The 23,231-nt window shown below is 42.5% G+C and overlaps 1 protein-coding gene across 1 annotated transcript; it reads left to right on the forward strand.

Annotated features, from left to right (window-relative positions):
• Positions 1-1,252: 1,252 nt before the first annotated feature.
• Positions 1,253-22,891, forward strand: LOC102231650 (leucine-rich repeat-containing protein 75B-like). The gene is made up of 4 exons (XM_023342991.1): positions 1,253-2,056; positions 7,260-7,388; positions 13,630-13,742; positions 19,879-22,891. Exons 1-4 carry the CDS (start codon positions 1,784-1,786, stop codon positions 20,471-20,473), a joined length of 1,110 nt encoding a protein of 369 aa, XP_023198759.1. The 5' UTR covers positions 1,253-1,783; the 3' UTR covers positions 20,474-22,891.
• The last annotated feature ends 340 nt before the right edge of the window (positions 22,892-23,231 follow it).

Below are 23,231 nucleotides of genomic sequence, written 5' to 3' on the forward strand. Positions count from 1 at the left end.
TGGACTGGTTTATTAAGAAAGCAAAACCTGAACCTCATGAGAAAAAGCAATGACGATACATGAAAAAAAAAAGGACAGGGATGTCTGATAAATATTGCAGAACTGTAGATCTGTTGGTGCTAATAAGTAGCATTATAAGAAAAGGACGTCTTTGTAGAAATACAGCTTTGAGGAAAGTGAGCAACAGGGGATATTTAGGGAGGAGAAACAGGTGTTGGAGAGCAGATCGTGTATATCCCACACAAAAAACGGATAAGCTTGAATCATAGAAGAAAATAAGGTCAAACCAGGATCAAAGTGCTTTAAGCCACAAGGATTGGAGCTACAAATAGAATCAGGCTGGAGAGGCAGGAGAAATTACTGATAGCTGTCTACTTTGTAGTTTGAAGCCCCCCCTGGGGCGCCACTCCTTCCCTCCTCCCCCCTGTCAGTGTGGGCCCATGGAAACAGATACTGATCCAACTGGGCCATGGAAGTTCCTCAAAGAAAGAGCACTGGCAGAAGCAAATTGGATCTGACAGCTTGTACAAAGGCAAAGTGACAACTGGACTGACCAAAAGAGAAATTCCTACTTATCTAATGGCCGGTGGGAGAGAGCAGAGCTTGTTTCAACAGCTGGTAATAATATATACTTTTAGGCCTTTTGAAGGCTGGATCAGCGACAGCATGGAGGAGGAAGCTCAGCGGCCTACACACAGGTGTCATGTCTTGTTATTCATCTGAATTGAAAATTGAAAAAGTCTGAACAAGTTGCGACGTATTTGCCTGTTGGTGTCCAACAGAACTGAAAGGTGAGAAAAGCCTACACTGGTGAGAGCTGAGAGAAGTTTTGGAAATCGTAATTTCCATAAAACATCAGTAGTGCTGTATATATATATTTTTAAAAACCCACAATAAATAAGCACCAGATTTTTCTGCCATTCGAAACCATCTATACGGTTAGCAGCAGCTGTTGGTGCAGATCTTTGTATTCTGTGTGATTTTAAACCTGCTGCTGAGAAACAGACTGGAATCACCGTAGCAACCACACCTTAAAAACCAGGAAAAAAGATGTTTGCAGTTTAGTTCCATGCATTTTGGACTGTCCGAACCAAATGAAAAGAACCAACAATATTTCTTCAAAAAAGGTTTTCATTTATTGAATGTCATTGTTTATGTTTTTCCTTTTCTCTGTGTATCTTTCGTTACGTTTTTAAAATCTTTGTTTTTCCCCCCCAGATTCTGCTGCCAACATGTAAAAAAAAAACAAACAAACAAAACAAAACAAAAAAACGTTTAAATCTTAAAAACAAGTACAACGTTTGCTCGTTGTTGACTGTTGTGTTTCTCGCGTTGACAAACTGAAGTTTGACCATTTTATCCCGCCGTGAAGCACCGAGGGGTTTTTACAGAGATGCTCAGCGGGCTGCAGACGCTGTGATTGGTCAGACGCCCCGCGTTACACGAACCCAAACAGCAGCGGAGGATGAAGCAGTCGGAGCTCCTCATCATCCCAGGCATCACACGTACCGCACGTAGCCGAGCGAGCAGCCCTGGGCCGGACGCGTAAAACGCCGCTCTGTATTTATTTTGTTGTGTCGAAGCTCAGCCCCGGACAAGCAGCAGCAGCAGCAGCAGCAGCTCCAGACGAACCCGGCGCTGTTTATCGGAACCCAACGAGGAGCGTCGGAACCGGGGCCGTGTCATGCGTTTGTCCTTCTGGTAACACTGTCGCAGCTGCATCCCTGCCTCGATCAAAGAAAGACGCCGTCTGCGCGCGCACAACCACCTCGCGCGGCTCGCCATGGGCTCCAGACTGAGCAGGCAGAGCAGCCTGGACGACGAGAATTTCTCCAAAAAGCGGCGCAGGCTGCAGGACGGCGCCGGGGAGGGCGGCCGGGGCGGCGGGGACTTTCTGTTTGCGCTGATGCTGAAGTCGGACAAGCTGCCCGGGATGCTGCGCAGGGCCAACCACAGCCCCTACATGAGGAGGGTGGCGTGGATCAAGGAGATCCAGAAGCTGCTGCGCGAGCGCAGGATCGAGCAGGCGACCGACGTGCTCAAGCTGCTGAGGAAGGTAAAGGAGGGGACGGAGAGGTCAGGCGCCCATCACCACCACGCATCCTGTTCTCGTTAAGGAGCAACAGATGAGGGGCGGATGTTAGCATGTTTAAACACTTTTAGTCTCGTGCATGCCAGGGCCGCTGCCAGAAACTTTTTAAAGGGGTGGGCAGTTGGATTTGGTCAAATTGATTATTATTAGACTGCACTCATATTAGAAGACATTCAACTTTTCTCTACTCTTAAATCTTCATTCATAGAGTCCAATCGGGGCGCACCGATTGCAGTTTTCTGGCCGATCATCCATTTTTAAAAAGCACGACCTGCCGATTGCTGTATAATTTTGACCAGTGCTAACTTTTGGTCTGTAAAGCTGGTAAATAAAATGACAGAGTTGGTAAGTTGTTAGCAGTGGGGTGACTATTGTCAACCAGGCGACCTGGTGGGCGGGTGCATCAGTCAGCGCTCTGTCACCACAGAGCAAAAGAGGACGGTGGCTGAAGTTCAGACCTGTATGGATAAGATCGGTTTCAGGTATCAGGAAATCTGGGTCAATAAATTAGCTGTCCGATAATCCAATGAAAATGTGGTGATAGATTTGGTTGCGTTGGTAATATGGGACCTACTTTTGCCTGAGTCTTGGGTTGTTTTGGGTTTTCCTAGATTTGTAGTTTTGATCATTTGTTGTTTTCTTTTTCCTCGTTTCTCTTTGTTATCCATCTTACTTTAGACTAAACTGTTTTTTAGTCGTTATTTCCTGTATTTTCCTTACTGCTGGAAAATACAGCAGCAGGGATGAAACGTGTGTTTGGCTGTTCGGAAACATTCCCAGTGAGGAAAAACATTTACAGTCATTATATGGAAGCCATCCACCCATGTAGTTGTGGTCATGCTGTTTTAAAACAAATATTCTCAACTACATGTTGGTAAAGCAGCAGACTGCAGGCTAGTTACCAGAGGAAACAGCCAATCAATTAATCAGCTTCATTTACTCCTAGTGATGCACCATAAACAGCAGAATGGCAAAAAACTAAGACCTTCTGTGCATCTAAGACTAAATTTAACTAGTCGATATTTTTGCCACATTTCTGTTGCATAAAAAAAATATGAGAAGTAAAAGTATCACAATCAATATGCAGTGGGAACATTTGATCTTTTTTTTCTGTTGTGAAACCTATTAGACCGTGTTTTATATTTTGTTTGAACTACGTATGATGCTGTCATCCAGGCTGGGCTTCAATTCCTGATCCCCTTGACCTTTGACCCCAACTCACCTCCACTCTGGCCTCTTTCTTTGTGCGGTTTTGACCGTCACTCTGTTTCTTTCCCCTCCCCTCTCTGCTTCGTTTGCACGTAAAGTAGGCCGCTCTCCGAGCGGCGTACCTGTGACACACCGTTTCTCGTGACTCAGAGCGGTAAGATGCACAGCGCGTTGACATGAGATTCGAAGGGATAGCCGGTCAAGCCGCACGCCGTGTGTGTGCGTGTGTGTGTGTGTGTGTGTGTGTCGTTACGCTTTCTCTAATTTAATTTTTCTCTCCCCGGCTGATGGGCTCTGGATATTTCCACGCGCACGCCGACCCCCGTGCGTCGGTGCCTTTGTTTCCTCCTCTGTAGGCAGACTCGTGTCTCTCCTCAGGCTGTTCTAATGCTGCCATTACAGCTACATGGCCTCTTTATCGCTTCCCCACATTTAATGGCTATCTCCCTCCGCTGCGACAATTTAAGCCCTGCCTGCCGCTTTGTTTACCTCGACAGAAAAACAAATGCTTCTTTAAAGGTTATATTTACTCTTTACTACAAGGAATAAGGTCACAGAAGTAATATATATATAAAAAAACATTAAGTGCTGACCTTGCCTCTGCAGCATAGACTTTCTTTGTTCTGTGTGAGTCTATTTTTTTTTTTTTTTTTTTGCAAAGTACTTTCTCCTTTAATGCCTCTTGGACTATTTCCCATTTTGTGACGTTTCAAATACAAACATAAGTGTATTTTATTTGATAGGTTAGGACTTCATCGGTGAGTGGAAAGAAATATTTTTGCAAATGTGTGGTGTGCATTTGTGTAAGCTGTAGGTCTTGTGTTGTATGGCTCTCCCTGCTTTGAGCATTTAGAATCACTTTTTTTTCCCCCCCCAAATTGTTGCAAAAAGCATCCCCACAGCATGATGCAGCCACCACCATGTGGGTCACTGCAGCTTCTCCAAAGTTGCCATAGGACTTTGCGTCTCTGATTAATGCTCTCCTACCCCAGCCTGTCACCTCAGGTGGCAGGTTTTGAAATATAAATGGACATTTATGTTATCGTTGATTATCATTGGCAGAAAATTATAAAAATATAAATTGTAAGAGTGAAAAAACTGAGCTAATGGTGTTTGCAACCCCCAAAATCTGACACTACTTTTGGTACTTTTGCTGTTTGAACTTTGTCTTTTTTACCATCATCTTTAATTGTCAATAAATTTGAAACATATGATTGAATACAGTTATTATTTATTACTTAAAGACACAAGTGCACTACTTAGTGCAACTGGTGTACTGGTGTCATTTGACAATAGGGTCATTTTTAGAGCAGCGTATGCTGTTGCTCTAGAGATGATGTATCATTACATTTATCATAATATAGGCCAGAAAGTTTTCATAATACAATTTTACATCTATATTACTTGTTTTTTAGTTTCCCGTTGTGCTGTTCTCTCTCTACTTTCTGACGATGGATTTCCACCTCCTGTGAAATCTCCAAAGTTAAGGATGTTGTTCTGTGAAATAATGCTGCCTTTAAACATCTCCACAACGTCCCCCAGGCACTGTCTGCTGTGTTTCCTGGTCCTTGTGGTTCTTTTTGTTCACTAATATTCTCAGAGATCTTCTTGGCATTTGATTTTCTGGCTTTCCAGGCTCCAAACCCACAACACACTCTTTTATTTTGAAAGAAAACAAGCAGCCTTTTCACTTAACAGCCGCACGCATTATACCAACCTGTAAAATACACGCAATTTAAAAATAACCCCACTCTTTTTATTAATTTTTCTTTTTACATTTGATGTTAATTGCTGCATATTCCAGCCATTCCACTTGTGACATGGAATAGGCAGCAGCGTCCAGTGACACCGAGTAAACATGGGCAGATCTTAATTAGACGTTTGTTTTTAAAGGCTTTTCTCACCTGCTATGACATGTTGCATTAAAATGTAAGTAGGTGCATCCAGATCTAGCAGCATCTCCTTGGGGATCTCATTTATTTGGGTCTGCGTTTTAGCCGCTCAATACTGTGTTAATTACTCTGAAGTCTCCATACAGGGGAGGGGGGGACAATGGCACCTCCTTAATTAAGACAAGAAGAAGAGAAACTGGCCGGCCTCCGTGCGACATATGGGACACACGTGCAGCCTCGTTCTCTCTTCATAATCAGTTCCTTCTTTATTATTATTATTTATCTCTACATTATGATGCTTTTCAGCGGATTTATGACAGATTTTGCTCTCAGAAGTGTTCGCTCTGCTCCAGGAAGGAAACAGAGATCTGAGTGTCGCCTGCAGATGCAAAAAGGATTTGTTCCGTCATGTCACGCTTTGCAAATGACAATTGATCGTGTCTAAACACGGACAGATGGAGGAGGGGGGGGGGGTATATTTTTATACCTTCCTTCTCAGACGGGCAGCAGCTTCTTCTTCTCCTCCGCTTTGGATTCAGTCTGTGTTTACTGTTGCCCTTGTTAAAAAAGGGGAGCTTGCCAGCCGCCCACTCAGACTGTCTGTTATAATCCACGCCGAATGCGCTGGGCAGAAAATCCATGCAGATGCTTTTGTGCACGCATGTGCGTGCTGCATGGATGCACTCGAAGGCTTTATTCTCTCATTAAAGCATGTTATTCTCTCATTATCAACATGTCCACAACGACGTGGACATGTTGATAAAACCATGAAAGAGGAGGATTTGGTCGGATATAAAGTCAGGTATACGGTGGTCGCATTGTTGTTTTTTAAAAACTCCCAACCTGGAAAAAGAATGGTCCGAATTCATCATTGAAAGACTCAAATTATTACGAGTTAGTGCGAATTGTGAGTGAGCGTAGCATTCTGATTAGGGGTGGGCGACATGGACTTTTTAGTTTTATGACAATATTTTGTGGTACTGTAAAAGTGACAATGAGAACTGTTTATTACTTATTTATTAGGTAACTGTAAATCTGACTCAATTATAGTCCCACAAGAACAAATATTACTCTTGAAAAACATTCCCATTTCAAATTACGGTACTTTAGAACACCAGCATGGCTGGACCACATGGCTGAAAAACGTATCGCAACATCAGCGTTTCATATTGGTCGATATCAATAATTATTGATCCATTTTTTTTGTTTTAAACATCTGAGACAATGCCAAACTTTTCACTCCACACCATTTCGTGTTTTTAAGAAGTTATGAGGCAGGTGGTGAAACCTGAAACTGCTGCTGCGCGAGTTAGCAACAGGTTGTTGCTAGGTAACCAAAGAGCGAGTAAGTTGATGGCTTTCACCTTGCTTAGCTCGCTGTGAGAGGCTGAGCAGCTAAATCCTCTCCTCTGCCTACATCTCCCAGAATGCAGAGCGCTTCTGGATATTCAGTAAACTTACTGAAAATTCTATCAGATGTATTATCTATTGATATTAATCATGTGTCTGTCTCAGTATCTACTGTTATTGATTTATTGTCCAGCCTTAGTCACCACTCACATAAAGAAGTGTGATTTCATTGATATTTATTGATACAGCTTTATTAAACAAACCGTGGGGAAAATTTTTAAAAATCCTGACAGTCTTAGGGGTTTTAAAACATCATTACTATGATTTTATTGTGACACCAATAAATCAAAATCTTATCCTGTTAAGAAGCTTATCATGATAAATGATAAACGATACGATAAATGCCCAGTCCTACTTCTGACTAGCAATATTTTTAGCGCTGTCTTCGGGTAACATTCCCGCTGACACGCCGCCCCAGATCTCACTGTCCACTGTAGATGAAAAACTCTTTGTCTCTTTTAATGAATATTTAAAGGAAAGCACTCCTTTTTTCCTCTCCCTTCCCCAACACAGAAGGCACCTATTTCCATCCCACTCCTTTCACCCCGTAGCCAGGCCAAGCGTTGGGAGTGTTAGTCATGACCTGCTTCGGTCCGGTCACGTTTTCGCTGCTGTTGTGTTGTTCCTCATTTCTCTTATCTCGCCTTCTTCGCTAGGACCTGGGTTTGGAGGGCGCCTCGCTGAACGACATCTTGTACAAAAACGCCGCCTTCCTCAATCTGGTGGACCCCATCTCACACGAACTGCTGCTCAGCTTGGCTCGGGAGATGCAGTGTCCCAAGAAGGTCAGTAAGCCCCGTGTGCGCCGTGACGCGAGACATTTACTTTTATTAATGATCGGCTCTTCGGCTGGAGAAACAATCCAATCTGAGGCTGGTATTTTTTCCTGCAGACGGATGTTGCATTTCTGCTCGCTGTGCACCACAAGCTACTCTCTTTGATGTGTGTGTGGTTTTTTTTTTCCTCAAACCCAAAAATAGAGCGATCCATGAACACAGGGAAAGTTGAAAGCATCAAGCCGCAAGGAAAGAAAATGAAACTCACAGTTAATCATTTTGAAAAATGCAGCATTTTAATTTGAGTGCATTTACTCAGTGATGAAAAATAGCCCTGCTGGCTGTGTTTGTACAAACTTATTTTAACAGTAGGACAGCGCTTAGTCATCTGCTTTAATATTTTACGGGCTTGGATTAGAGACAGAGGAGGAGGAACTTTGAACAGTCTCTCTAGATCATGCTAGGTCATATTTGGTCTGATGTCTGGGGCAGCCATGGATGAAGGTTGCTCACAATTTTAGATTTTATGTATTTAAAACAGGGACAATGAGTTATATACGTTAAAAGGAAAGATGCACTGTACCAGCCTATAGGTCTGGTGCTAATTTCCACAGATTCAGAGTATGTAACCTATATAAAAAAACAAATCTACATATTTGTTTTAACTCCACTGTGTTGTGACAGTATAGTAAGAAACATACTAGAACATTTCTGAAGAAATTTTAACGGAGCCTGCCAAAATGTGCCTGTCGGTTGGCACACTTCGTGGGCGTTCTGATGCTACAAATTAGCGTCAATGCTAAAGTAAGCTACAATTTACTCAATAGCATGTGGAGATTGACAAACATGTTGAGTAACATGGACTTATGCCATTCAGTATGTTGAAATTAGTGTACAAGTTAAAATGAGCCAAACTACTAACATTAGCCAAAATGCTGTCAGTAGCATGTGGAGCATCACTCCATTCAGTGTATTAAGCATGGCTAATAAATAAGAAAAATAGCTAAAAGCTTCTTTTAGGGAAAAGGCTAATGCTAATGGGGGCAATGAAATGCAAAGGTTTGTGCTAAGGTTAATTTACTGTCTTGTGCAGCAGGGCAGTGCAATAACCTGAGAGAAAAAAGATAGTAAAGGCTAATATTAGTTAGCACTACCCTGAGAGGAATATTTAGGCTTTTCTTTTGAAATTCTTTTACAAAACTTAACGCGGTGTCACTGTTGCTCCCCGTGATTAAGCTCATAATTACAATCCTCTGTACTGAATAGCTCTCTGATAGCAGACGGTGTCCATAAACAAGTTTACAAAATATTGTACAATAACTGAAAACAGAGATGTAACTTCTATCATGAATATAGATTAGCCAAAAACCCTCCAAATTACAATGAAATATTTCTACGTCTGGTGGGCGACGGAAGTAACACCCTTAATCGTTTCCCCAGTAAGCCTCCCAGTAATAAGGTTGATAGAATGTTCAGTTCCAATGGTATCAATGACATCAGCGGTTATGACGTCACTCTATGATACCACAAAGGAGTCTCTCTCTTGAATGTAGCTCGCAGACAGCGTTTTCTCAGACCTGTTCCACAGTTCTATCGCGACAGATCACTCTTCAGAGCACGTTCGAAATTAATTGAAACAAGCGGGATATCGATTCCAGATATTACACGCCTTTCAGAGAAGCAAGAATTTACCACAATATAGACATGAAGCAACAACAGATTGTTTGTGAACATGAAGCTTTTCCAGCTGAGCTTTCATGGCTCGACATGATGGACCTCAACATCCAAGTCGACTACGACGAAGTCATTTCTTTTGAAGATGACAGTGACAGCCCCATTAAGCCGGAAGATGAATCAGTAGAGATCCAGGGGGAATCAGGTCCTTCTGGCAACTTTGAGAGTCCAACATCACTGGAAGTCAAGCAGGAAACAACTCCCTCTGCTGGCTTCGAGATCACCCCCGCAGTGGAAGTTGTGGAAGAAACAAGCCAACACGTCATCGATCTCACAAAGCAGGTAGACGATCTTAAAAACGAACTGCAGAGTAAGACTTTTGATCTCCATAAGGAAAGAAACCGAAGGATTGCATATCAGGCTGAAGTCAAATCACAGCAGGAGGAGATTGAGAAACTGCAAACTATGGTAGTAAAAGAACATCACCTGCGAGTCAAACGTGAACATGAAAGAAACGTGCCAGAGATTAAAGCTGTATCAAAGGTTTCTTGCTCTACCAAAGTTACAGCTGACAAGACCATTCTTCAACAGCTGGACTACTTCAAGAGGGAGGCTGAAAAATACGCCTCCCGCAACAAAGGTCTGATAGAAGTCATGGTAGAAGAATACAGAGTGAGACTTAAATATGAGGAGCAGCTCAAAAGTCACGCTGAGCAAGCTTCAAAATTCAAAGAACAGGAGGAAACGGTAAAATCTCTGCAGGGTCAGGTTGCAGACCTGAAGGTGAAGTTAAAACTTGCTCTGGAAAACAACCGTCCTAGAGTCTCCACCCAACCAGAGGTCCCCCTGCAAATAGAAGGCTCCCTACAACCAGAGGAGTCCAAGGAAAGACAGACCTCCAATCAATCAGTGAGGTACAAGGAAAGACAGACCTCCAATCTATCAGGGAGGTACGAGGAAATACAGACCTCCAATCTATCAGGGAGGTACGAGGAAATACAGACCTCCAATCTATCAGGGAGGTACAAGGAAAGACAGACCTCCAATCTATCAGGGAGGTACGAGGAAAGACAGACCTCCAATCAATCAGGGAGTTACGAGGAAAGACAGACCTCCAATCTATCAGGGAGGTCTAACGAAATACAGACCTCCAATCAACCAGGGGTCTCCATGCATAGCGTGGCTCGGCCGTTGCACCGACCCACACCCAGGTTGCAATCAGAGGAGTCCACGCAAAGCCAAACCTCCACACAAACATGGAGGTCCGAGGAAAGACATACGTCCATGCGACCAACCTCCACTGGTTGCATGAAGGGGCTTCATGTTGGCGTTGGCGTGAAGGCCAATCTATGCCCGGCTCGGCCTTTACGCCGACCCACACCCAGGTGGCACTAACCTAGGTCAGTATCCAAACCCAGGTTTTGCTAACACTCGGCATTAATTGCTTGATTAATTGATCTCTCTAAATTGTCCTAAGGTGTGAATGTGTGTGTGCAAGGATAAGTGTGTTAGATGATGGATGAATATTTGTTAAAAGTGTCTGACAGTAGAATATGAAACAGAGAATCTGCAAAAATGCATCTGGCTCTGCTACTATCCAGAAACATCCAATCAGAACCAAAAGACAAACCTTTGGTTCTGATTGGTTTCTAATGTGTTGAATGTGTCTCAGCACATTCAACACATTAGACTACTAGTGTACTGCAGCTACACAATTGGCAGAAAAACACCCCAATATTATATCATCATTGTGTATAATGATTTAGAAAACAAAATGCTGTACAGGTTTGTCAAAACTATTTTGACCCATATTAGAACTTTGCATTGATTTCCTTCATTTTAGTAGCTGGGATTTTGCCTAATCCACACATTTTCAGTAACCCCAAACAATATTAGTCTATTCCTAACCCTAACCCTATCTAAAACTTAAATAGCATCTTACCACTAAATGTTACCCCTGACCCAAAGCAGTGAGTCCATCATATTAGGACCAGGATTTGGTCCTAATATGATGGAACTAATGCAGTGTTTCTCAATTCCGGTCCTCAGGCCCCCCTGCCCTTCATGTTTTAGGTGTTCCCCTTCTGCCACACACCTGGATTGAATCTATGGGTGATTAACATGCTACTGCAGTACTTGATGACTGCAGAAGAGGTCATGCTGTTCTGGAACAGCTGTTCTGAAACAGAGACACACCTAAAACATGCAGAGCAGGGGGTTTAAGGACTGGAATTGAGAAGCACTGACCTAATGTGACCATGGACATATAATGGTGTGTTCACACCAAATGCGTTTTGAGCGTCAGGCGCAGCTGGTTTGCATTCAAAGTCTATGTGGAAGCGCGTCGAGGGCTATTGCATCACGCTTCAAGCCTCTAGCGCGGCGCGATTTGAACCGTTTGGAGCGTTTGACACATCTAGCGCATCCAACGCTTCACATAGACTTTGAATATAAACCAGACTCGCCTGACACTCAAAACGTGTTTGATGTTAATGCATCAGTAGAATGTTCAGTTCTACTGGTAACAATGACATCAGCAGTGATGACATCACTCTTTGATGCATCAAATGAATCTCTCTCTTGAGTGTAGCACACACGCTGTTTTTCAGACCTGTTCCTGTTTCAGAGTTATAAGTTATAAATCTTCTCCAGGAGTATTGTTAAAATGATTTAAAGGCACAGAATCAGCTCAGTACAGGTTCACATTCTCAGGTTAGAGAGACTCACCTGGTATAAAGTTAATTTTTTGGTACTGGAATCACACCGAAGATAAATTAGTTTAATCAAAGTATGTCATGAATATGTGTGCATGTACTCCATCTTAAGTCCACAGCACACTAGATTTGATGATATGCATATAAGATACAACATAAACAGCACCATTCAGAGATGCGATGAGTTTATAGCAGTTGTTCCACCATGTCTGTAGTTCTGACGTTCTGCCATCACTGTGGTTCTAAAGAGCAGCTCAGAGAGGCTGAGACTAAATTCTGTCTATTTTGAGTCTAACTGACACTGTTTTGTGTCAGTTAGCATCCTGTTTTCTTTAACAGTGAGTCGTTTCTCAATATGCTGCTAAATACGTTTAGCAGCATATTCACAAGGTTGATTGACAGCGCTAAGACTCACTTAGCTCACTGGCTCTGATTGGATGTTTTTGTTAGGCAGCAGTGCATTTCTTCGCACAGCTTCACAATTGGCTAATCGTTTTATAAATTGGCCGATTTAGATTATGCTGTCAAAACATAGTCAATCCTAAAAAAATATATTTTATAACGTGTTGTGTATAAAAGTTTTATACTGCAGCTTTAAAAAACAATCCTATGTCATTATTCATAACCTGGATTTCATTATTCATAACATCCAAACTCCAGTGAGTCCACAGTAGATGCCACTCCCTCTCATCTGCTCTTATTTAAAATAAAAAAAATATCCTGACAAGGAGTTATAGTTTTAAACGAAACTAGTGGCCCATTTTATGTCTGAAGAGCCATTTCTGTATTTATTGTTCCCTGCATGTACGTAGATAAATAGACCATCTCTAATGAATTAGGTTAAAGAGGTTATGTTTTAAAATAAGAACTCTTCAATGGATTAAAATCAGATGCACTTGTGTAATAGTAATGCAGTCTAACAAACAGGCCCACAGCATCACAGATCCTCCACCATACCTAACAGTTTCCAGTCGTCTCACACCAAACCCACACAGTGTGTGTGTTCCTATAAAGGTTCAGCCTTTGTCTCAGCTGAGCTGATTAAATCTCAAGCAGATGACCCCATGTTTTCCTTTCTGATGGTTGGACAGGAAAGGCTCGTTTCTGACATCACTCCAAAACAACCTGTTGGCTTGTAAATAGAGTCCAGCGGTTGTCATGGAGACTCGGTGACCCCAACATTTCCTGCTGTTATCCAACAGAAACAAAAAGTCGCGTGTTTTTTATTCACAATTCCTAGAAAATGATCAACTTTAAGGCATAAGATGTAAATAGAAGATGTTTCTGTTAAATTTATTTTAAAGCTACAAGTTATTGGGCCACGCATTTTAAAAACCGTAGCTCCTCGACGTGGAATGGGTTTTTTTTCCTGACTCAGTAATTGCACTGAAATTAAAGCTTGCATTGTTCAAAGTTTTGCAGCATGAGATTATGCTTCTGCAGTAAAAGATGAATCTATTTCACAGTTTGTTTCTCATCATCCTCCCCAGGTTGTGGCCTCCAGTGTCTGCTGAACTGATATTAACCTAAATTCTGCAGCTTTCCCTCGCAGCTGTGTTTAATTTCTCCTCCTCGCCGCGCTTCTTGTGTTTCTCCCCCCTGCATGTGATTAGATTTTCTTGCTCCAACGAGGCGGCTAAATTGGGTTTTGTTGTGCACTCGCTCAAGGCGTCGAGGAAACGCTGGACCTTATTTTGTCCCCGTTCCTTTTCATGTGAAAGATAACGCGCGACGCGTTTTTTGGAAATGAATTGAAGTTTTGCATTGATAGCTCCAACGATTGTTTCTCCTCTCACTGCTTCAACCTTCTCCTTTTATTACTTTTTTTTTTGTTTTTTAATTCCTCGCTCTCCTTTTTGCAGGATGCGGACACCATAAAGTCTTCTGATAAGATTTGCAGGCAGCTGATCTACCACCTGACCCCGCACTCAAAGTGGCTGAGGAAGAGCATGTCCAGGCGGAAATCCCAGGCCTGGTAAGCCCTCGTGTCCAGACATCCAGTCTGTAACTAATCTGCAGATCTGCACAACAGGGAGCGGCGCTCGGTGCCCTCAGCCGGCGCTGATATCTCTTCGAATCTCTCCCCGTCTGCTCACGCAAACCTAAGTTATTCCACAAAATGTAGATTTTCATTACAGAGTGATTCCCAGTCCCGTTTGGAACAAAACCCTTCGCAGTTCTTTTGTAGATGCTTTCGCAGACACTAAAAGTAGTCGTTCATATCATAAAACAGAAATGAAGACAATATGAGCTCTGTGGTATCCGACTGGTTCATTATGAGTCACTTGAGCATCAACAGGATCATAGAGCCAGCTGTCGATGTGCGTGAGCTGTGCTTTGTTGCGCTCGCCGAAGTTTAATTCATCCCGGAAAAATTAAAAGGATCAAAGATTAATCTGACACCCACAGCGTCTTTGAGACTGTAAATACATTCGATGGCAACTATTCTTCAGCTGATAGGTGTTTTTTTTTTCACTTAGTCATGTTGGGAGCTTCATAAATCTGCAGAGGGATGGGCTGATGCCGGTGGAGACAGCAGCAGCAGCAGCAGCAACATGAATCATTAACACTGAAATCCGCCCTAAAACAGAATACTGATAGAGAGGATGCAGGGGTGGAGGTCTGACAGCTTCACCTGCTGCTGCATTTGACAACAAAAATCTGTCAGAGCTGAAGAGACGAGACAATTGCAGCCTGCTGTTCGCCTTGTCCCCAACTCACCCCCGGGTGAGGGCTTCACATCCGTGTTCGTTATTACTGAGAGGAAACACGTACTCAGTTTGTCACACAGCAACCTCAAAGTTTGTAATTGTGTGATAAAATGTGAAGTAGACAAAAGCCACGTTGTTCACCAGTTCAAAAGTAGCAAGTAACTTTATTTATGTAGCACTTTTTACAAGTCAGAAGGTACAACTGAAGGAGAGATGAAACATGAAACAAAATAAAACTAATTAAAAGCTACTCTGAACAAATGTGTCTCCAGCTGCTTTCTGGTCAGATTGTGGCAAAATGAAACACATTGGTGTCCATGGAAAACATCATGTGGCGTAAAACTAACGCTGCACATCAGTCTCACGCTTGTCAAAGTGTTCGATTCCTCTGTTCGATTATTTTAGTTCCTTTTTGAATAAGAAAATGAACATGTTAAATACAATTTATTTGGTGTATGTTTGATCATCTGTAGCAAGGGACGCATCTCAAACCAAAGAAATTCTTTCAACGTGAAAATGTGAAAAGCATTTTTTAGATCAACCAATTAATAATTGGACACAAAAAATGCTTATAGATTTTTTAAAAAGTTTTTACAGAATTTGATCCAGGTGAAGCTAGAACTAGGCCACTACAGGAGTTCTCTATAGAAGTGTTTTTTTAATCTTCATTGTTTTATATATATATATATATATATATATTTGTACTGTTTTGGTTTAATTTCTGCTCTGACTGGGTTGTTTTTTTTAACAAATGGCCTTTTCTTTATCTGTGTACTCCAGTTAACAATTGATCTATTATTAAATTAGATTCATCATGAATAAAACGGTTAACCGTTTCAGCTTTACATTACGCTGAAGACATCATCACCATTGTGAAGCACGGTGATGGCAGCATCATGCTGTGGGGTGCTTTTCTTTAGCAGAGGCTAAAAAGTCAGAGCGTTTATAAGAAGATGGATGGAGCTAATTATCCTGCTGAGAGAAAAAAAAACTCTTAGCCTAGAAGAGTTGAGACTGATCTGGAGCTTCACCTTTCAGAGGGGAAAATGATCCAAATGGCCCAGATGGAACAACAAAAGTTCAGATCAAATCCGTGTGTGAGAATGACTCAGACAAACCTGGGCTGTTTTGTGACGAGAGGCTGCCACACTTTCCATAATTATGATTTGTTGAAACACAACTATCCACTATTCTGTGTTGGTGTCTCACTGGAGGCCCTGTTAAAGTTGGAGCTGCCATCTTTAATATCTGACTTGGCTTCAGCTCTGGGCCGTTGCTCTAATCAAGCTATTTGATTAATCGAGAAAAGGAAAAACAGGAAGTCCAAACTCAAGCAAACTAATTAGATAGATTAACAGGATTCGTTTAATTCTGAGCATTTGGAGCGACTAATGTTCAGAGCTACTGCTGGATGATAGATTGATGAACCATCCAGCGGCGCCACAAAGAGCCGAGCCGTTTGTCTGTCCTCTGCGTACAGAGAGGAACGTCACCGGACTGGCACAGCTGATGGAGATTTGCTTGCAGCTCCACACAGCAGGATGTTAAAGCAGTTTAGAGTTTCTCCAACAAAAATAAAAGATGTGACATGCTTTTCTTGGTATGTTGATAAATATTTATTAGTCAGTTCATATAAGACACTATCTATCTATCTATCTATCTATCTATCTATCTATCTATCTATCTATCTATCTATCTATCTATCTATCTATCTATCTATCTATCTATCTATCTATCTATCTATCTATCTATCTATCTATCTATCTATCTATCTATCTATCTATCATTACTATTATTATTGTATATTCTTTGCAACAACAAGAGATATGAAGCATTTTTCTCTCTTTCTTCCAAAGCGCTTGCTTTATCCAGCTGAGCTTAATTAATGAGTTTCCCCAGGTCATGTTTTGGATACGTCACTGAGTGTTTGTGTTTACTGTGAAATTAAAATGAGAGCATAATAAGATGGTTTCTGATGTGATGGACCTCACGTTTTTCCACTTCGTAGTCTTCCAGTTGTCTGTTTCTGTGTTGAAAGGACTCGCTTCAGTGCAGATGTTGTAGTAGAAAGTGTTAGTTTTTCACCACACATAGCCGAGGGGGGAAAAATAAACTCTTACAAAATTGGATCTTGTTGAAATTCTTTTTCACATAAAGTTATGCTGACTTTGCTTCCAGAAACAATTTGAAAATTTATATTTTAATAATTCATTGTAGCAATTTCATACAGAATTCAAACTTATGGAGACTGATGACCCACCGGAGGCTCACAGGCTGTTAGCAAAAAAAAAAAACCTTTTAAAATGTAAATTTAATTTCATGGTTTTGACAGACATCTGTTACTAGACCATAGAGTTGGATTTGAATTATGAATGTTATCTCAGTGCTGATACCTTGTAGATTTAGTGGTAGTTGTTTTGTTTGTGCACTTTGCTCTGGATCTGTCTAAACTTCACGAGGGTTTAAAGATCCTGTTTGGTATTAGGGTTTGCTAGGAATTGCTCGATTTCCGGTATGATCATCTTTCGAAAAAATGTCAAAAACAAACCAAAATAAAGCTGAAAAGTATGCAACACATGACAGATCCTGGTAACCAGCGGTAGTGTCGCCCTTGTTCTCTGGTGTCAAATGAATCTGGAAGGTGATGGAAGTTTCTGGACAGATCGCCTCAGAAAACCATTTCTTTGCTTCCTGGGTGCAGAAAGAGGAATCAATCTGAGAGCTGTGTGATCCAAGCTATTAGCACCTCAGGAGAAACCCGTCTCCATGGCTATTAGGGTTTTACGCCTCTGTCATATAAAAAGGTAACGAGGGCCGAATCAAGACTCTGATAAAAGATACAGCCAGCCTGACAAACATGTCACCATGGACAGCTGTTAGAATCCCTCTCACCTTGCCTGCTCTACATCCAGGTTTTCCTCCATCTTTATAAACCCATACTGGCTCCTTATGCCACACAGCAAGAACTGCTGAGGGCGTGACTATTTTCAATATGATGGGGAGGAAAAAAAACACTTCAAAGCATGAGAAGTGACAGGTACCGCTGAGGATGAAACTGTAAGTCGCCAGGCAGCGGAGGATGCTCTAATTCACTCTGACACCGCACCAGAATCACAGCCCACTTCAGGAAGAGCTCAAGTTCGACACGCTGCATTGTCCTCTGTGGGCCGAGACGGGCTCCTGCAAAATGTACCCGACGGAGAACAAAGGGCCGAGCCGGGTGGAGTTATGAATAATGGATATGATTTCATCTGTAAGGTTAATCAGTAACTATTGTGTTACACCTCTGCTGGAAATTCTGAGCCTTCAGTGAAGGAGGTAGCAGCGCAGCATACTGCTCAGGTGACAGATGAAGATGTTTTTGTTGAAATCACCAAGGGAGAAGTAAAACACATCTTCATCCAGGGTTCCTGTCCAGCCTGAAATGTATTTGGGTGTTTCCCAGGTCTGAATAAGTGAGTGAGTGGAGAACTATTTGTGCTTCCTGATTCAATCTCAGCCTCATGTTAGATCCATCTATCCACGATCCATTTTTCTCCCTTCTGATACCGATATCTGAGATTTAGTATGAGTCGATACCGATCCAACACTGAGAAACAGTGCTGAGTTGACTTAAAACCTTTCTTTTTTTTAAAAAAACCCCAGACAGAACTTCACTGAATGAAAAATGCATTTGATAGCTATGCACCAGTACAGCACACTTAGCAACAACAACAGCTTGGTCAAACATGTAAAAACAACACAGCTTTGATTTGTTCAGTTGGTTGTAAAATAAATAGTAAAGAAACTGACAGGAACAGCAGGTTGATGACTTTGGTCAAACGTAAAAATAAACTGCAACAAACCTTCATTCAGAAAGTGCAATTATTAATTCTAAGTATAATGTAAAATAAATAAAAATCATAGAATTAGACTGAATAGATCTGCCCTTATGGCTTGGGCACATAGTCACTGATACCCTGTCTGGTTTTTTATTCAATATCTGGACCGATGCAGATATTAATATCGGATCATCGCATCTCTACTCTACATCCATATCCTCCAACTCTCATTTTTAGAGATTAATGGCATATCAGGGTCACAAAGCCCAGAAAATCATGTGATTGTGGTAATATTGTGTCGATGTTGATATCAGTTTAGATCAGGGGTGTCAAACTCCAGTCCTCAAGGGCCGCAGTCCTGCAACTTTTAGATGTGCCTCTGCTGCACCACCTGAATAGAATAATTAGGTCATTAAGGCTCTGGAGAACTGATCTACACAAGGAGGAGGTCATTAAGCCATTTCATTCCAGTGTTTTGTACCTGTGGCACATCTAAAAACTGCAGGACTGCGGCCCTCGAGGCCTGGAGTTTGAGACCCCTGGTTTAGATAATTCAACATTTTCCATCGGTCATTATGATTCTCCCAACGCTCACTGTGAACTTTTACCTCATTAAGACTCCATCCACCACGCTAGATTTATAACAGGCATGCAAATCATGAGTTCATGGCACTTGAAGTACAACAGCCTGTAAATGCAACTTTCCACACAGTTCTTTGCTCTGAAGAAATTTCTTCAAGGCTCTACCACACATCTCTACCATCCCTAATCCACTAACGCAGTGTTTTGAAAAAGATCTTAGAAGTGTGAGTCAGAAGTTGTCGTCAAATTACAATAAGGCTCCCTAAACTTCAGCAAAATGATTATTATTTTGTTAAATAAATCCTTGTTTAAGTCAGTGTAACTTTGCTTTACCTGCTACCAGATTTCACTAAGAGCTGGTGTCGTCAAAACCTCCATTATCGTTTCATTTCATTTATTAGACAATGCATAAAAAACTTAGAAGAGAACAAGTCTGAGTTTATGCCAAGAGCACATAGCTGCAAGTTGTTCACAACTTCAGTGGTTTGGCATTTCTATGTATTAAAATACATAACATTTCTAAATCAAAATGCATTAAGACTATATGTTTTTGTATTTTTTCATGGAAACAGCCTTGCAACCTCCAAATTCATATAATTAAACCTACACATTAAAATACATACAATTCATAAATCAAGATATTATAAAAATACATGTTTTCCTCTGCACATGTTCATAAACAACATTGCGAGCTCCAGATTTATATAAATATCCTCACACATTCAGCTAACATACTAAAATTATAACTTCAATACTAATTCACTAATACATGCACTCCCACACAGATCTGCTCCTCCATTAAGAATGACCACATTTTTGGTTTTCTTAATTTTTTTTTTTTTTACTCTAAAGTTAAAATAGCACTACTAATAAACACAATATGCAATAAAATCCTTCCTTAATCCAAAATAAATATCCTTTTCCTTTCTACGTCCCAACCTGTTTTGCTCTGTAAGTTCAAAGGCTTTACGGGTCCCTTTTGTTTCCTCCTCTACAGTCTCAAGACGACTCTACAGAAGAAGCTGTCCAGCGACAGCGTGGACCTGTCTGGAATCCCCCTGTCCACCCGCGACGTCCGACAAGTGGCTTTCTACCTCCAGAGCAACAGGGACAGCGTGGTGGCCGTGGACATCAGCTTCACCGAGCTCACGGACGACAACCTGAGGCTGCTGCTGCCTCCCCTCGCCCTGCTGCCCAAACTCAGCACCCTGGCTCTCAACGGCAACCGCCTGACGCTGGCCATCATCAAAGACCTCACCGAACTGCTCAAGGACCCCAAGATGTTCTCCAGCCTGGCCTGGATCGACCTGGGCAACAACGTGGACATTTTCACCATGCCCCAGCCGCTGCTGGTGGCGCTGCGCCGCCGCTGCAGCCTGAAGAGCAGCCTGCCCACCATCTACGAGTACACGGAGGGCCAGCCGTACTCCTACCACCTGGAGACCTCCATCGAGGAGCCCAGCCACTACGAGGAGGAGGAGGAAGTCGAAGAGGAGGAGGAAGACATGGGGGATAGGTTTGAGCTGGAGTCGTGGGGCTTGGGGGAGAAACAGCTCTCTAAACATTTTACCCTACACTACTGTGAGAGGTGATGGGCTGCTTCCCGTCCGGAGAGCTTTCGGCTGCGGTTGAGATGACGCCCCGCAGCACTCTGTTACTTCTTTCACCCTCTTGCCCTCACACCACGAGACAAAGTCACCCTTTACAGGCGATCAGGGAGCCCGGTGCCCACATTGCGGACCAATTGTCCCGACACAGCTACTAAAGCTAATCTTTACCATCTCTGAGTTAACCCCCGTAAGACAGCGAGGAAGAAACCGACGGCCTGGACGGCAGACTTACTGTGTTGGTGGATGGCGCTCTTGGGAAAAAGGTGCGGTTTCATTGGAGGGTGGCTGGAGGAGTCAAGGTGCCAGTTCTCTCTCTCTCTCTCTCTCTCTCTATCCTTTTATCCACGTCTATCGCTCCATCTCGGTCTCTGTCGAGAGCCAATCCCCAGGAGACTTGAATCAGTTGGTCGGACGAAGGGGCCGCATCCCGAAGGAGAGAGGGGGGACACCTGGAGTGAGGTTTGGAAACCGTCGGCCCACCGTGGGTTCTCTGCCAGGACTGAGACTCTCTCTGTCCGACAGGGCCTAGGCTCCACATTCTGTGTTCTCTGTTAATCTCTCAACAAAAGCTATGACACAAGTTCAACAGACTATACAGCCAGCGACCCGTCACGTGGCGCTGGCAAAACTGCTTGGTCGACTTTTTACGTTCTTTCCCAGTGTCTACCCGTGAAAGCCCATGTGCAGATGGAAACGAGAACAGAAGACAAAACAGTTGTTGCGTTTCGACGGGTCATTTTTATACATTTTTTTTTGTGCACCTTAGCGGACAAAGCGGTCTCAGAAGACAACGGGTAGGACTCGACAACGGAGAGGTGTCTCCGGTTGTTTTTGTGCTCGCATTAAAGCTGACATCACTGCGCTCTTTAGGGTCATAGCCACAGTATTTCGACACATTTATGGCTCCTGAAGCCGAAGCGGCTTCTGAGTCAGAGCAAGGAGGGCCAAGCCGCTCTTCCTACTGCCGTCCGTCTCCACAGGTGTCGTCCTTTCCACTTAACGTCGTCGTATATCAGTGGCCCTGTGTTGTGAGGCACTTCCTTGACTGTTATCTATCAGTCCCAGTCTTTCTGCAGTAGCATTATATGATCACCTAGGCTGACCAGAACACTGCGGCGCACTTTAAGGCCCAGTCGTTTATTCGACGTTTCACCTCCTCCATAGCGTATACTCTGTGCACATGGTTCGTACCTGAGTATTTACAAGGCAGACGTTGAAAGTGTCCCACATTCAGACAGTACGAGCTACGCAGCTGATGATTGTTAGCAAAACAAGCTCACCAGATATATAATAAATGTTCAATACGTGTTATTTGTGTATTTTTGTGTAATTTGTGTCCGTAACACGTCTAAATGCTGTTGTTTTGTCTCTCGTCTGATTCAGCAGTCGTATTTAATTGTACGTAATGACAAAGAACAATAACATTTAGCCCAAAGAAGTCCTGCTGTTGGACTGAACGGATGATGTTTTATGGGATAATGCAATAAAACGGAGAGTTGCTCTGTAAATGTTACCCAGCAGAGGATATTTATGTGGAATATTAAATCCTCCCAGACTAAACTCTTGTTTCCTCTTGGTTCGTGCAGCGCCTTGCAAAAGTGTTCATACAGCTCGTCCTTTTTCACTTATATTGTCACTTTAAATCCACAAACTATATTAGATTTTGTTTCAGTTTGTGAGTCAGACCAACAGAAACCTGGCAAGAACATTGGAGATGTGACGTGCCTCCACCAACTTTAATCATCGACCTGTTTTTCTCTACAAAATAGCTAAAACTCAGTCAGATTGGAAGAAGAGTGTTCATGAGCATCAATATTCAATTTTTCCCACTGACTCTGAAATACATTTGGATCTGGACTTTCACTGAGCCACTTCACATCAATATGCTTTGATCTGAGCCATTCGATTGCAGCTCTGGCTGCAGAGGGATGAACCACTGCCACCAGTTTCAAGTCCTTCCTTTCACTTTTCCTGCAGAAGAAAACCATTCCCACATCATGACACTGCCACTGCCATGTTTCACAGTGAAAGGGAGGTGTTCAGGACCGTCCACATCCATTTGTTTGTCCATTCTCAACACGTTTGCTACATTTCCTACATCGCTCATTGAGAACTGGCAGCTACATACAAACACACATCACATTAGTCAGATTTTCATTTTAAAATAGAAAGACCATGTCTAATTTTCCTTCCCGTTTATTACCTAAAACCCCTGCAAGATGCATTGAAAGTTGTGGTTGTAACATTATACGAAAAGGTTCAAGATATATGGATGATTTTGCAACGTTCTGCAGTTTATGTTCATGTGTCAGTAAGTGTCAAACCTTTTCCTAGTTGTGGTCTGTGTACATATGTCTCGTTCATTCAATGACTGCCAATAAAAGAACCTGTCCAAACCGAGAAGTGACGTCTTGTTGTGATTTTTTTTTTTTTCTGGTAAGGCTAAAATGATTTACTGATCTGTTTTTACCAGCTGGGTCGCTGTCAGAACATGCAGTGGGTCACAGGCAAAAGCATAACAAGCATCTGATTGATTTCTCCAGATTAGCCTGTTAAAGGAGCCGGGTTTGGGCCGTGTTGTTTCAGACCGGCAGCCGGGAAGCTGTACGTGTTTGTGCTGTCGAGGAAATGCCTCAGCTTGCAGCCGTTAGCCGGGGAAGAACACGGCGTTCTGCGCGTGAGGCCCAGACCGTGATCCTCTCCTGGCAACCTTTTGTTCGTGCTGCCAGACATGGTAATG

This window comes from Xiphophorus maculatus, chromosome 12 (assembly GCF_002775205.1).
Source record: "Xiphophorus maculatus strain JP 163 A chromosome 12, X_maculatus-5.0-male, whole genome shotgun sequence".
Classification (NCBI taxonomy): Eukaryota; Metazoa; Chordata; class Actinopteri; order Cyprinodontiformes; family Poeciliidae; genus Xiphophorus; species Xiphophorus maculatus.